The 15,593-nt window shown below is 42.3% G+C and overlaps 1 protein-coding gene across 3 annotated transcripts in view; it reads left to right on the top strand.

The window, feature by feature from the left end:
* Positions 1-15,593, top strand: part of LOC696282 (uncharacterized) — a 65,236-nt gene that overhangs the window by 9,720 nt on the left and 39,923 nt on the right. Inside the window, exons 3-4 of one of the 3 annotated variants that reach the window (XR_013395428.1) lie at positions 472-540; positions 2,121-3,397. Coding sequence is in view for 1 of the 3 variants with exons in the window: in XM_077938882.1 (XP_077795008.1) it covers positions 3,359-3,397 (39 nt within the window). In the remaining 2 variants the exon portion in view is untranslated. Of the gene's footprint in view, positions 1-471; positions 541-665; positions 3,398-15,593 lie in introns of those variants that run through there. The other 2 variants (XR_013395425.1, XM_077938882.1) reach the window with 2 other exon arrangements.

Here is a 15,593-nt window from a genome sequence, read left to right as displayed (position 1 = left end):
CTGGCCTTGCTCATTTCTTTTATAATAACTAAGTCATATAAATTGAGCTCACAAAAATATTTATATTAATAAAATTATAATTTATCATTAGTAATGTTTGAGTTTTTCTTGTACATTTTTATGTAGCAAGAAAAACAGTTTTTACTGTTAAAAATGGTTTTTAAAAAAATCAGAGCAAGCCTAAGCCCCTTCATTTTATAAATACAATAACCTGAGGCTCATCAGTGCTGGTGACTCACACAGGCACACACTCAGCATTGCTGGATGTCAGCTCAGGATCCAGAATGCATTTGAACAATTCATGCTAAATTAATAAATGCACTTTAATATAGGCCCATATTAATCCCAAAATAACTAAACCTGTGGAATTTGTAAAATAGGATGTTTATGAATGAGGACATGGCATTTCGCCTTAGTTCTTATTCCCCGCTTTCTGAAAGCAGAATCTACAGTCTATTTTCCCATTGCTAGATTTCAGAGGAGAGCCTGGTGTCACTTACAGCAGACATTGCAGATGCCTCAGCATTTCGGATGAAGACGGTAAAGACCTTCTTTGTTTCAAAAAAACCTTTGTTTTCCAGAGGAGAAAACACAGGTTGGATCTAAACTCAATCCTCCTATTGAAATATTTTAATGACACTGAAAGAGGTTGTTGCATTTGGCAGGTGCAGGTGGAGCTGTGCGGTCCTGCACTGAAGCCCTGCAGTCCTGACTTCTGAGTGGAGCTAGAGGACAATTATATTAATGTGTTTGCACTACTTGCTCAATTGTAAAGCATAACAAATATATTTAAGGCATTTTTTTTTTTTTTTTTTTTTGAGACGGAGTCTCGCTCTGTCGCCCAGGCTGGAGTGCAGTGGCGCGATCTCGGCTCACTGCAAGCTCCACCTCCTGGGTTTACGCCATTCTCCTGCCTCAGCCTCCCGAGTAGCTGGGACTACAGGCGCCCGCCACCTCGCCTGGCTAGTTTTTTGTGTTTTTAGTAGAGACGGGGTTTCACCGTGTTAGCCAGGATGGTCTCGATCTCCTGACCTTGTGATCCGCCCGCCTCGGCCTCCCAAAGGGCTGGGATTACAGGCTTGAGCCACCGCGCCCGGCCTAAGGCATGTTTTTTAAATGAGAATAAAATAGTTTAACAATGTTTATACACCTATTTTAGTTATTACATTCTCTAATCTATTTTTATCCTCACAACCATGGAAGTGCTCCACCATCTCCATTTCAGAAAGTAGACAGTAACTGAACAACACTATCTTCTTTTAAAAAACATTTATTTCATTATGAAAGTTTATGGTTTATGTAATTAATACCTTTTTGTGGTCTGCATTCAATGGGTGTGGGCATCTGCACACTGTCGTGGGTCCACCGTTGTGAAATCGCACACAGTGGTCTCACTGCCCTAAACAGCCAAGGCTCTCTGTCCATCCATCCTTTCCTCTCCCCAACCCCTGTCAACCACTGATTATTTTGCTATCTATGTAATTTTCCCTTTTCCAAAATGTCACATAATGCCCACAGCAATGAATGCGAGTTTCTGTTGCTCCACATCCTCACCAGCATTTGCTGTTTTTGGGCTTGTGGATTTTGGCCATTCTAATAGGTATGTAGTGGTATCTTACTGTTGTCTTAATTGGCAATTCCTAATAAGACATTATACAGAGCATCTTTTCATATACTTAATTTCCATCTGCATATCTGTTCAGCTTTTACCCATTTTTAATTGGGTTGTTTGTTTTCTTACTGAGTTTTAAGAGTTCTTTGCATATTTCAGATATGAATCCTTAGATATATTTTGCAAATATTTTCTCACAGTCTCTGGCTTGTCTTTTTATTCTCTTAACAGTATCTTTCACAAAACAAAAGTTTTTTTATGTTAAAGTTCAACTTCCCAATATTTTTCTTCGTGGATAATGCTTTTGGTGTTGTATCTAAAAGAATAAGAATCACCAAATCCGAGGTTATCTAGAGTTTTTCCTTATGTTATCTTCTAGGAGTTTGAAAATTTTGCATTTCATATATTGATTTAATATCTACTTTGCATTAACTTTTGTAAAAGGTGTTAAGGTCTGTTTATAGATTCATTTTTTTTTTTTTTACACATGGATGTCCATTTGTTCCAGCACCGTTTGTTAAAAAGACTCTCCTCTCTCCATTGAATTGCCTTTGCTCCTTTGTCAGAGATCAGCTGGCTGTATTTCAGTCTGTTTCTGGGCTCTCTTTTCTGTTTCACTGATGTATGTGTATGTGTCTTCTGTTTTGCCTTCAATTTAAAAAAATGTAATTGCTACCTCACTATGCTTATGAATTCTCATTGTAAACAGAAAAGCATAAATTAATGCCTGAGTATATTTTAGGGTAGATGTTGCCTTGAATACAATGAGCAGAATGAGTTATAATTTTAAAGTGAATATAAAAATTTGACCATAGTGGTAACAGATTTGTGAACTAGTGATATCAATGACAGAGTCCATTGCAATATTGCTTCATCCTTTGGCTCAGCTCTGCTTCACACCAGGTAACTACCAATCCCTTTTGTGATTTATTCAAGGATTTCTGTGGGGTGGAAAGTAGAAATGTGATATCAGTGGAGGGAGAGAAGGTAGTTTCCCAGGCTGGGAGCAGTCAGATCTCCAGTGGGTCTCAACACTGCTCTGTGGCAATACCTAGAGGGTGATGGAAACAGAGACAAGGTGCAAATGAGGTGGGTGCTGGCCCTAGGGTTCCCAGTGTTTCCTGGTTCCCATGGTCTATAAGACACCCGAAATGAGACCTTCCGGGCTTTGGGGGGCCCCTGTGGAATTGGAAAATGAGGAAGTGAGCAGTGACAATCTAGACTGATTATTAGAGGTACGTCTCCCACTTTTCAGCAACCAAGGAGCCTTTGATTAGTAGTGAAATTGTGGCACCCCAACAATGGTGGAGTGGAATGTCCTGCCACTCTGGAGGGGTGATGGCTCAGGGTCAAGACTGAACTAATTAGAAAAAAAAATGCACTCCAGGAATATCAAGTCCAAAACAAAGCTCTTCAAACCATCTGGGAAGAGAAAACAGCATGACAAGGAAAGGTATATTTGTCTGATCCCAGGAATCAATATAAACATCCATGATAACCCCATCTATTTTTTTAAAATATATGATTTGGATGAAACAAGAGAAAGAGACTGATTGTTGCTGAGTCCCTGCTGCAGTCCCGACACAGCTGGAGATTCCCTGCTCCCGTGCTCCCCTGCTCCCCTGCTCTCCTGCTCTCCTGCTCTCCTGCTCTCCTGCTCTCCTGCTCTCTTTATTTTGTTGATGCTCATGAGGACCCTGATGTCTGAGGAAGAAGGTTCCCATCCAGCTCTGCCCCTGGTGTGTCATGTGCTGGCCTTGTCAACGCACACGAGAACCTGACAGGGTGAGTGTTATAACCCCAATCATAGAAAAGGAAACGTCTCTAAAGTCTTTAGCATCTTGCCCGAGTTCGGACACTTAGCAGAGGCCTGAGTTTAGATGCAGCCCCATCTTGCTCTTTGACAGCCTCAGCACCACGTGCCCTGGGTGACCCACGCAGTGAGTCACTGACAACCCTCGTGCTTGGCTTATGGCACAGCATGGAGCGAAATGGCCCACTGACCTTTCCAGACACTTGGACAATTCGTGATATAGTTTATGCGGTCACTCCCAGTGAGTTCTATTGTTCAGTTTAATAGAATACCTAATTCTGTGTTTATTATGAATAAAGGGAGATTTCTTGTGTTTTTTAAGAATATGAAGCATATCTATTTTGTATACAAGTTGGAAGTTCCAATACTATAGGAAGCATAAGTGCAGGTTATAATGATGGGTCTTTTATAAGACTGAATTCACATCAAACTGAATCAGTAACTCCGGCTGTATTAACAGGGTGAGACATTAAACATTTAATGAAAAGAATTCCTTTCTTAGGTCACAGCAAGAACTAAATATGTCTAATTATCATGCCCGCTAAGAAGATGTATTGTGATATTTGCAGTTAATCACTCATTCAGTTCCAAGGGTATTTATTAATTGTCTGCTCTGGGCATAACAACAATTAGAAGCAGTATGTTCACATGAAAAAAAACTTACCTGAGGCTCTAAGTCACAACTTTCCATGACCAGCACACATTTCTGATTTGAAATACATATCTAAAGCTTCAAATGCATAAATAGATATCCCAATCTAGAACTAAGTTAATAGTTGCTTAGATTAATTGTTTAAATTATCCTGGGAATCAGAAAGATATGTATACATGAAACAATAAAAGTTATATTAGAATTAATAAACTTTAGAAGACCATTTTAATCTTAATATATAAACATACTACCTAGGCACACTGTTTAAATACATCTGCAACCTACTATTTTTAGATTTAGGTAAATCATTAATCCTTAAATTTGGAAGATTCCAGTGTTAGAGCTCTAGACTATGAAACTTGGATGTTTTTCTAAAATTTTTGAGTTTTTATCCAGAAATACGTATTTTCCTGGCACTGAGAACTGCAAGAAATTTCACTTGGAGTCTCCAAATAGCCATGTGTGATGTCAACATCAGTGTAACAGATACTATCACAAACATCCTGTGACTTTTTTTTTTTTTTAATACCCTAAGTTCTGGGATACATGAGCAGAACGTGCAGGTTTGTTACACAGGTATACACGTGCCATGGTGGTTTGCTGCACCTGTCAACCTGTCATCTATGTTAGGTATTTCTCCTAATGCCGTCCTTCCCCTAGGCCCTGACCCTGCAACAGGCCCCCGTGTGTGATGTTCCCTTCCCTGTGTCCATGTGTTCTCATTGTTCAACTCCCACTTATGAGTGAGAACATGCGGTGTTTGCTTTTCTGTTCCTGTGTTAGTTTGCCAAGAATGATGGTTTCCAGCTTCATCATGTCCCTGCAAAGAACATGAACTTATCCTTTTTTATGACTGCGTAGTATTCCATGATGTATATGTGCCACATTTTCTTTATTTAGTCTATCATTGATGGGCATTTGGGTTGGTTCCCAGTCTTTGCTATTGTGAATAGTGCTGCAGTAAACATACGTGTGCATGTGTCTTTATAGTAGAATGATTTATAATCCTTTGGGTATATACCCAGTAATGGGATTGCTGGATCAAATGGTATTTCTGGTTCTAGATCCTTGAGGAATTGCCACACTGTCTTCCACAATGGTTGAACTAATTTACACTCTCACCAACTGTGTAAAAGCGTTCCTATTTCTCCACATCCTCTCCAGCATCTGTTGTTTCCTGACTTTTTAATGATCGCCATTCTAACTAGCATGAGTTGGTATCTCATTGTGGTTTTGATTTGCATTTATCTAATGACCAGTAATGATGAGCTTTTGTTCATATGTTTATTGGCCACATAAATGTCTTCTTTTGAGAAGTGTCTGTTCATATCCTTCATCCGCTTCTTGATGTTTTTTTTTTCTCCTTGTATATTTGTTTAAGTTCCTTGTAGATTCTGGATATTAGCCCTTTGTCCAATGGATAGATTGCAAACATTTTCTCCCATTCTGTAGGTTGCCCATTCACTCTGATGAGAGTTTCTTTTGCTGTGCAGAAGCTCTTTAGTTTAATTAGATCCCATTTGTAAATTTTGGCTTTTGTTGTCGTTGCTTTTGGCGTTTTAGTCATGAAGTCTCTGCCCATGCGTATGTCCTGAACGATATTGCCTAGGTTTTCTTCTAGGGTTTTTATGGTTTTAGGTCTTATGTTTAAGTCTTTAATCCATCTTGAGTTAATTTTTGTATAAGGTGTAAGGAAGGGGTCTAGTTTCAGTTTTCTGCATATGGCTAGCCAGTTTTCCCAACACCATTTATTAAATAGGAAATCCTTTCCCCATTGCTTGGTTTTGTCAGGGTAGTCAGACATCCTAAACTTTTAAATTTAAGAATTTACATTTCTTTAAAGTAACTGACAACTGACAATCATTTAAAAATCCATAACTTAAAAAAATAATAATTCCTCCTAAGTTTTCAACCAAGAGAAGTGAAAATCTGTTGACACAAAGGCCTGAATATAAGTATTCATAACAACTTTCTTCTTAATAGCCAAATATTTTTAAAATAGCCTATCACTGAAGAATAGATAAGCTGTAATATATTCCTACAATGGTTACTGCCCAACACTGGAAACCACATGGACATATCTCAAAGGTATTAGAATACATAAAAGAAACTAGGTATAAGAGAATATTCTATATGATTCCATTTATATCAAATACTTCTTTTTTGAGATAACATCTCACTGTATCACCAAAGCTGGAGTGCAGTGATGTGATCACAGATCACCGCAGCCTTGACCTCCCAGGCTCAGGTGATTCTTCAGCCTCCTGAGTATCTGGGACCAAAGGGGTTGGGACCAAAGGGGTGTGCCACCACACCTGGTTAATTTGTGTGTGTGTGTATTTTTTTTTTTTTTAGAGATGGGATTTTGCCATGTTGCCCAGGCTGGTCTCAAGTTCCTGGGCTCAAGTGATCCCCGCTTCTCAATCTAGTGCTAGGATTACAGACTTGAGTCATTGCACGTGGCCTGTATCATATTCTAAGACAGACAAAACTAGAGTGAAAGAAAGCAACTGCCAGGAGCTGTGGTGTGGGGCAAGGGTCACTGACTACAGCAGCATGCAAGGGAATTTTGGGGGTAATGAAATGTATTTTAATGGTAGTGTTGTGTACATGACAATATGTATATTTGTCAAAATGCATTGATTTGTACACTTAAAATTACTAAATTTTATTATATGTAAATTAAACTCAATTAGATAATAAAAAATAAACTTTTGATCCTGAAAAAATACCTACATACATACAAACTACCTCTGAAACAAACTACTTTTTCAGAATTTCTAATTTAAATATTCAGAAATATGAATGATGATGATGAATTTTAACAAGGCTTACATAATTCAATTCTGTTTTGGATCATGTCTGAGAGGCATATTAGCTGCTGGACTTATTTGGATTTCCTTACTTCCTTTGCATATGAAAAAATAAGAGATTGAGACAGAAACAAGATATGTAATTTATGTACAATGAAACTTTCTACTGCCCAGGAAATGAGGCTTTCTATTGTCCAATGAATTGTGCCTGGCAGCACAATTCACTGCTTCACAATTCATCGTTCTTTTTACCCTCAGAGCATCCTTGAGATGATTGACTCAACCATGAGAGAAACACTGTAAATATTCTCAGATGCAAACTCACAGTACCAGCGTCACAGAACACCTGCAGGTGCAAGTAACTAAAAATCCAGCTCAATTTGACTTTAAATACAAGGGAATTTATTGACTCAGGTGCGTAGTTCAGAAGCAGGCCAGACTTCAGGGTGAATCTGAGCACAGAAGCTCATGGATGCTACCAGGACTCAGTCTCTTCCCAATTTTCTGCTCTGCCTTCAGTGAAGTCAGAATAATTCTGCGTGTGGCGAAATCTCCAGGAAAAATTTCTGAGGTTGCATTCTTCACCAAAGAGGGAGCACGAACAAGAACACCCTTGTTCCTAACAACCTAGCACAACTTGTATTTGACTCTAATTGGAACAACTCAGACCCTTGCCCATCCCCAAGTCCATTAGGGGGACCAAGGGAGTGCTGTGTGGCACCTGGCATGAGCCTCAGTTATGCACCCACTTTGGAACCAATAACTGTGACACGGGGTGAGACAGTGCTGGTTAAGTCAACCAGCACCCACCCCATGTTTCAAACCATGTGACTGAATAATTCAGGGCTCTGTTAGGAAGGAGAAAGGGGGATGCTTCTTTTTTTTTTTTTTTTTTTTTTTTTGAGACGGAGTCTCGCTCTGTCGCCCAGGCTGGAGTGCAGTGGCCGGATCTCAGCTCACTGCAAGCTCCGCCTCCCAGGTTCCCGCCATTCTCCTGCCTCAGCCTCCTGAGTAGCTGGGACCACAGGCGCCGCCACCTCGCCCGGCTAATTTTTTGTGTTTTTAGTAGAGACGGGGTTTCGCCGTGTTAGCCAGGATGGTCTCGATCTCCTGACCTTGTGATCCGGCCGTCTCGGCCTCCCAAAGTGCTGGGATTACAGGCGTGAGCCACCGCGCCCGGCCAGGGGGATGCTTCTTAAATAGCACCCAACACTCAACTACAATTTAATTTGACAGGAACCCGGAGGCCCTGCCATAGAAATCTCTCACAGTTGCTTGGAATGAGAGCACTCAATACAAAATCCTATGGCAGCAACCCTGTGGCCTCAAGGGCGCCACGCATTTGGTGTGGAGGGTGGGGCAAGGAGGATGGGGAAGGGCTCAGGGTCTTCTGAAGATGAAGCCAAAGAACAGATGGCACTGACTGAGCAGAGTGGAAAATGTTTAACCCCAAGAGATGCCTACAGAGGCAGCTAAGCCACACCACAGACTCCTAGAAGAGCTTGTGTTAGGGTTCCCAAGTGTCTAGGTAAGCTGAGGAGATGGTGAGGCAGACACAGAGGGTCGGTTCAAAGCACATTGGGAAGACTGTGATCCCAAGACCCCTCAGTCCACATTGGCAGTCAAATGCTCCTCCCTGACATCGGGAAAAGAAACAATTTATTTTCTTCAATATTGAAACAGAACTTTTCTAGGCTCCAGGACACTGGATAATGCTGCTTATGCAAATACAGTATTTAGTGAAAGCCAATTTACTGAGCAGGGAGATCTGCAGACTCTTTCTGCCTCTTGGCTCTCAGAATGCTGGGGTCAGCTTGCAGTCTTAGGAGATTGGCGACCTCTTTTTGGAGAGGATCTGCAGATACCAACATTTTCAGGGTTTCCTCAGGTCCAGGAGTGCCAGGCTCCTGTGGACTCTTCCTTTGGGGAAGCAAAAGAAGACTATCTGTGCACACATAATGCGTTAATTGTATTTTCTTATTTTCTGTTTTCTTGACGCTCGCGTCATCTGGTGTTTACTGGGAAAAGATTGCCTTTCCCAGGGCCAGCCAATTAAACTACCAATTCAGAACCCATACTCCTAACCACCTACTTTATCTGGCTCTGATACTGTAGGAGACAATACCGCCCTTCCTTAATCACCACAGGGTGAGGTACTAGGCAACTAGAAATGGCCCCTATGCCCCAGAGCCTGCTGAAGCTATTAATGCTGGACAGCCTAAGCCTGCCTGCCCTGCCTGCCCTTGCTGTCCCACAGAGAGCACAGCAGAGGATCCTGCCCATGCCTTCCCCTCTTCTGCCTCTGCCTGGGGCATCCCTGTGCCTCCTATTTCTAGGGATCTGTGAGTATGAATGGGACAGTCACTTCCATGTCTGCAGGTCTTAACATCCCTGATTAAAACAAATTCTGAGTACATTTTAAAACATAAGGCTTCCAGGCCGGGCGCGGTGGCTCAAGCCTGTAATCCCAGCACTTTGGGAGGCCGAGACGGGCGGATCACGAGGTCAGGAGATCGAGACCATCCTGGCTAACACGGTGAAACCCCGTCTCTATTAAGAAATACAAAAAACTAGCCGGGCGAGGTGGCGGGCGCCTGTAGTCCCAGCTACTGGGGAGGCTGAGGCCGGAGAATGGCGTAAACCCGGGAGGCGGAGCTTGCAGTGAGCTGAGATCCGGCCACTGCACTCCAGCCTGGGTGACAGAGCGAGACTCCGTCTCAAAAAAAAAAAAAAAAAAAAAACATAAGGCTTCCAATGGAATTTTTAAAACCCTTATATGGAGAATTTTAAACATATATGTAAATAAACATGAATATAACAAACCCCTGTATATATATAGTCCTTCAGAACAACAAGAAATACATGGGCAATTCTGTTCTGTCTATATTCCCAAATAAAATTCATACATTGTGATTAGCTGATGTGTTTTTAAGTCTATATAATTTATACATTTCCCTTGTATCTCCTGTGTATCATTTTCTTGTAATTTGTTAAAGAAGCCGCGTTGATTTTCCTGATTCATCTTCAGAGTTTAAAATAGAATTTCACACACACAAAAAATAAAAGCAGACGGAAAGAATAAAAATGTCAGAAAAGAAATCAATGGGATTTAAATGGTACAGCTGCTTTGGAAAACAATCTGGCAGTTCCTCAAAAAGACAGAATTACTCTTTGATCCATCAACTCTATTCAAGTCTTCATACTGAACAGAATTAAAAACATATGTCCACACAAAAACTTGTACAGCAGCATTATCCATAATAGCCAAAAACTAGAAACAACCCAAACGTCCACCAACTGATGAGCGAATAAATAACATGAAGTATTTCCACACAATGGAATATTACTCAGCCTCAAAAAGGAATGATTGCCAGAGTTTGGAGGAGGAAAAAATGGAAAATGCAGTTTCTTTCTTGGGTGCTGAAAATATGTTAGAATTAAATAGTGGTGAAGTCTGTGCTACTTCCAGAAAGTGCTAAATTGAACACTTTACATGAGTAAAATGTAGTATGTGAATTATAACTCAAAAATCAAGAACATTTTCCAGAAATAAAGTTTATGATTTTCAGGTTTAAAAGATCTATTGAGTTCCCCTCAAAATGAATTTCAAAGTTCTTCTACACTAAACACATTATTGTGAAATTTGATAACATCAGAGATAAAGATCTGAAAAGCTTCCAGAGAGGTGAAAGGAAAAGATCACCTGCAAAGAATCAAGAACGAAAATAGCACTGAAGTTTTTCACTGAAATTCTAGATATAATAAGAAAATGAAATTTGGCCTTCACATTCTGAGAGAAATATATATATTTTAAACCCAAGTAAACCGTCAACCCAGTGTGAGAATAGTGCACAGGCATTTTGGGACATGCACAGCATCAAAGCTTTACCTTAGATCAGGAAGCTACAGTAAAGTGGCAACCTAAGAGGGGGAGAAAGGAATTCCAGGAACAGGTGATCCATGCACGAGAGAGGAGCAGCATTGCCGAGAGCCAGGGGTGAAGCAATTCAAGCTGGAGACACTGAGACAAACAGGAGCGCCTGGCATTCTCTGAGAGGCAGTGCAGTGGTTCTGCACTGTGTGCAAAACTAAATGTGGCATTTACCTTTAATTGGTTACAATGTGCCTTCCCAGGCCTGCCAGCAGAGATTCTAAATCCTAATGCAAATGATATGGCAACACTTGTGATTATAGACATGAGTGTTTGAATTACAGATCCAGGTCCAAACCCAAATCCTTTCAGTGATTAACTGTATGCTGTCATTTAATTACTTAATCTCTCCAGCATGCCACTTCCTCAGATCAATTCGTATGGGAATATAAATTCATAGGAGTGTTATAAAGGGTAGTTTGTACAATGAGCTCGTGACTATGACATGCTTAGCATGGCATCCAAAAAGTCTTCAATAAGTGGTGCAACAATACCTTTTTATTACAGGAAACACACCCAACTTAGAAAACAGCGTTCATGGGGGATTAAGAGAAGTAACTACAGTCGGGTGAGCAGAGGGAGCCAGCGTGGGGATGGCCTTTCCTAGGTGAGGCATCCACCACATTTGAAAGTGGGATGCAGGGCCAGAGCTGAACATCAACCAGGACGGGCAGGAATGAAGTAAACAGCTCATACCTATTCCTTCATGGGTCAGTTCCTTTCATTTTCACTTCTGACTCTGATGCAAAATTAGAACTCTTCTCTGCTCAAATGTCACTATTCTTAATAAAGTAAATAAGTAGGATCCAAAAACTTCACTTGCATAAAATACATGCTCTTGTTATTGCAAGGCAAATGGGAAATATTTTGCAGTTGGTCATCGCCATCACAATAACACGAATTCTAAAACTTACACTGTTTACAACTGAACCACACCCTCAAATAATCAAAAAATGGTCCCTCCCTAACCTCTCTCCCCGGAAAGAGAAGGTCTTTGGCCACCCCAACCTGAGCAGGAGAGCAGGAGGAGAGTGGGAGCCCACAGTTGCAGTGGCAAGAAGCCTGAGGGCTGATGGCTTTGACCAAATAATAGGGAATTGGGTTGACTTGTTTGAATCATTTTCCAAAAACTGATTTATAAAACAGATCAGACTCATTGAAGGAGCTGGGGAATGGGAGCCCACCCCTCAGTCTCCAGCCTCCCCAAACTGCGTGTTTCTCCAGAGTAACCTTGAGCCTCTCCCAGCATGGATTAAAACCCGTGGCTCTTCCAGATCTAAAATCTGAGGCTCTACAATTTAAGTCATAGTTAGGCACTTCCATACCTGTGATGGTAACATGCTTACATACTCAGTCTATCATTGTTTAATATTGAATGAAAGACACACATTTTGTTTACTTCTTATGCAGCAGGTTGGCTGTGTTCACCTGTGTTGTCTCAGGGTCAGCTCTTTTTTTTGTTTTGTTTTTTTGAGATGGAGTCTCGCCTGTGGCCCAGGCTGGAGTGCAGTGGTGCAGTCTCCGCTCACTGCAAGCTCCGCCTCCTGGGTTCATACCATTCTCCCGCCTCAGCCTCCCGAGTAGCTGGGACTACAGGCGTCCGCCACCACGCCCGGCTAATTTTTTGTATTTTTAGTAGAGACGGGGTTTCACCATTCACAGGATGGTCTCAATCTCCTGACCTCGTGATTCGCCCACCTCGGCCTCCCAAAGTGCTGGGATTACAGGCATGAGCCACCATGCCTGGCCGGGTCAGCTCTTTATTTCCAAGAATCCTGTCCCATTTCCTGGAGCCTATTGACTGGGGAAAAGATGTGTCAAAAGTTAAAAGTATGTTGGGCAAAGCCTTAGAAACACAGCTTTTCTGACAAAAACAAGCAATGGGGATAAGACTCCCTATTCAATTAATGGTCCTGGGATAACTGGCTAGCCATGTGCTGAAGATTGAGGCTGGACCCCTTTCTTACACCATACACAAAAATCTACTCAGGGTGGATTAAAGACTTAAGTGGAAAACCCAAAAATATAAAAACCCTGGAAGACAACCTAGGCAATACCATCCTGGACATAAGAACAGGCCAAGATTTCGTGACAAAGACACCAAAAGCAATTGCAAGGAAAGCAAAAATTGACAAGTGGGATCTAATTAAACTAAAGAGCTTCTGTACAGCAAAAGAAACTACCAACAAAGTAAACAGGCAACTTACAGAATAGGAGAAAATATTTACAAACTGTGCATCTGACGAAGGTCTAATACAGCATCTATAAGGAACTTAAACAAATTTATAAGAGAAAAACAACCCCATTAAAAAGTGGGCCAAGGACATGAAGAGGCACTTCTCAAAAGAAGACAAACGTGGGCCAGGCGTGGTGGATCAAGAGGCTCGGCCCCCACCAGCTCTTAAGGTACACAATCTTAAGGAGAATGGCATGAACTTGGGAGATAGAGCTTGTAGGGAGCCAACATCCTGCCTCAGCTTTCCAAGTAACTGTGACTACAGGTGTCCGCCACCACGCCAGGCTAATTTTTTTTATCTTTTTAGTAGAAACAGGGTTTCACCATGTTAGCCAGGATGATCTCGATCTCCTGACCTCATGATCCGCCCACCTTGGCCTCCCAAAGTGCTGGGATTCCAGGCGTGAGCCACCGCGCCCGGCTGGAAAATCTTTTCTTCTAAGGTGAGATGCAGCCCCCGCTGGAGGGGAAAACACCAGAGAGTTTTAAAAAGGAAAAAGCAAGGTAAACTGAGGAGCTTCTTGACAGGAGACAGCAGAGTCCACCCAGCTGGGGTGAATCTCTGCAGTTCCCCAACAGGACATTGAGCAGGACCCCCAAGTCACTGGTCCCTGCAGCATGGGAGCAGCATGAGCCATCTGTGGTCACATTGTCTCCTCTGGCAGCAGCCTCCAACCAGAAATCCATCTTGGGGTCTGTCCTCACGGGAACCTGATGCCAGAGCTGTGCGCTGAAAGGATTTGGACACAGGTATTTTGTGGAACTGAGCATTTCCCAGGTCTTGCTGGAGGTCATTCTGTGTGAACTTTATGGAGCTCTTTCTCATGGGCTTTTTTTTCTAAGTGTGGGAGAGCATGGCCTGCATGACTGCTGGCTTTCAGCACGTAGTGTGCAAACCCAAGCCAGGGTGTGTAATTCACTGTAGCCCTTGACAAAATAGCAGGGGATAAAAGTCATTTCTTAATCTTCTGTTTATTACTCTCAGCCAATTAACTTCTATCTATAGTAGAAGATATTTTGCCATTTTTTTTTCAAAATGGAGAAATACCATGCTCTTTAAAAAGTCTTTTACAGGCACAGACTTCTCAATTTCATTACTTTAAAATCACTAAAAGATAGAAAAAAGTGAAATTTACGTATCAAAGACATTTTCTTTTGGCAAAATATTGTATTTTGTGTTTTTGTGTTTGTGAATTTTCCGTGCATGTGTCCAGACGCATAAGGAGTTTATTCATTCAATTAAGTTAAAACATTAGATAACATGGTACATTCAGAAAGTAGTGAGGACACATTTTGTTTCTGTCTCTTTAACTGAGAAAACTGGCTGATGCCTCCTGTGTGCGAGCACTGTGTAGCTGATGCAGATACGGAAACCGAGGTTTTCTTACTTGCTGCCACTGGCCTGGGCACTGGAGGTTGACTCCAGTGTTTTTATTACCACTCAGCAAGTGCCACACAAATACACACGAGTGTGTCTGCCCTATAGTGGATCCTGGCAGGCACTGTTCTTATTACCACTCAGCAAGTGCCGCACAAATACACACGCGTGTGCCTGCCCTCTAGTGGATACTGGCAGGCACTGTTCTTATTGCCACTCAGCAAGTGCCACACAAATACACACAGGTGTGTCTGCCCTGTGGTGGATCCTGGCAGGCACTGTTCTTATTGCTACTCAGGAAGAGCCACACAAATACACGCGGGTGTTTGCCCTCTAGTGGATGCTGGCAGGCACTGTTCTTATTACCACTCAGCAAGTGCTGCACAAATAGACAGGGTTGTCTCTGCCCCCTAGTGGTTCCTGGCAGGCACTGTTCTTATTACCACTCAGCAAGTGCTGCACAAATACACCCTGGTGTGTCTGCCCTCTAGTGGGTGCTGGCAGGCACTGTTCTTATTACCACTCAGCAAGTGTCACACAAATACACACGGGTGTGTGTGCCCCCTAGTGGGTGCTGGCAGGCACTGTTCTTATTACCACTCAGCAAGTGCTGCACAAATACACCCTGGTGTGTGTGCCCTCTAGTGGATGCTGGCAGGCACTGTTCTTATTACCACTCAGCAAGTGCGGCACAAATACACACGCGTGTGCCTGCCCTCTAGTGGATGCTGGCAGGCACTGTTCTTATTGCCACTCAGCAAGTGCCACACAAATACACACAGGTGTGTCTGCCCTGTGGTGGATCCTGCAGGCACTGTTCTTATTGCTACTCAGGAAGAGCCACACAAATACACGCGGGTGTCTGCCCTCTAGTGGATGCTGGCAGGCACTGTTCTTATTACCACTCAGCAAGTGCTGCACAGATAGACAGGGTTGTCTCTGCCCCCTAGTGGTTCCTGGCAGGCACTGTTCTTATTACCACTCAGCAAGTGCTGCACAAATACACCCTGGTGTGTCTGCCCTCTAGTGGATGCTGGCAGGCACTGTTCTTATTACCACTCAGCAAGTGCTGCACAAATACACCCTGGTGTGTGTGCCCTCTAGTGGATGCTGGCAGGCACTGTTCTTATTACCACTCAGCAAGTGCTGCACAAATAC

This window comes from Macaca mulatta, chromosome 7 (genome assembly GCF_049350105.2).
Source record: "Macaca mulatta isolate MMU2019108-1 chromosome 7, T2T-MMU8v2.0, whole genome shotgun sequence".
Taxonomy (NCBI): Eukaryota; Metazoa; Chordata; class Mammalia; order Primates; family Cercopithecidae; genus Macaca; species Macaca mulatta.
The sequence above is the reverse complement of the archived record's forward strand: the minus strand, read 5'-3'. Positions and strand labels throughout refer to the sequence as shown.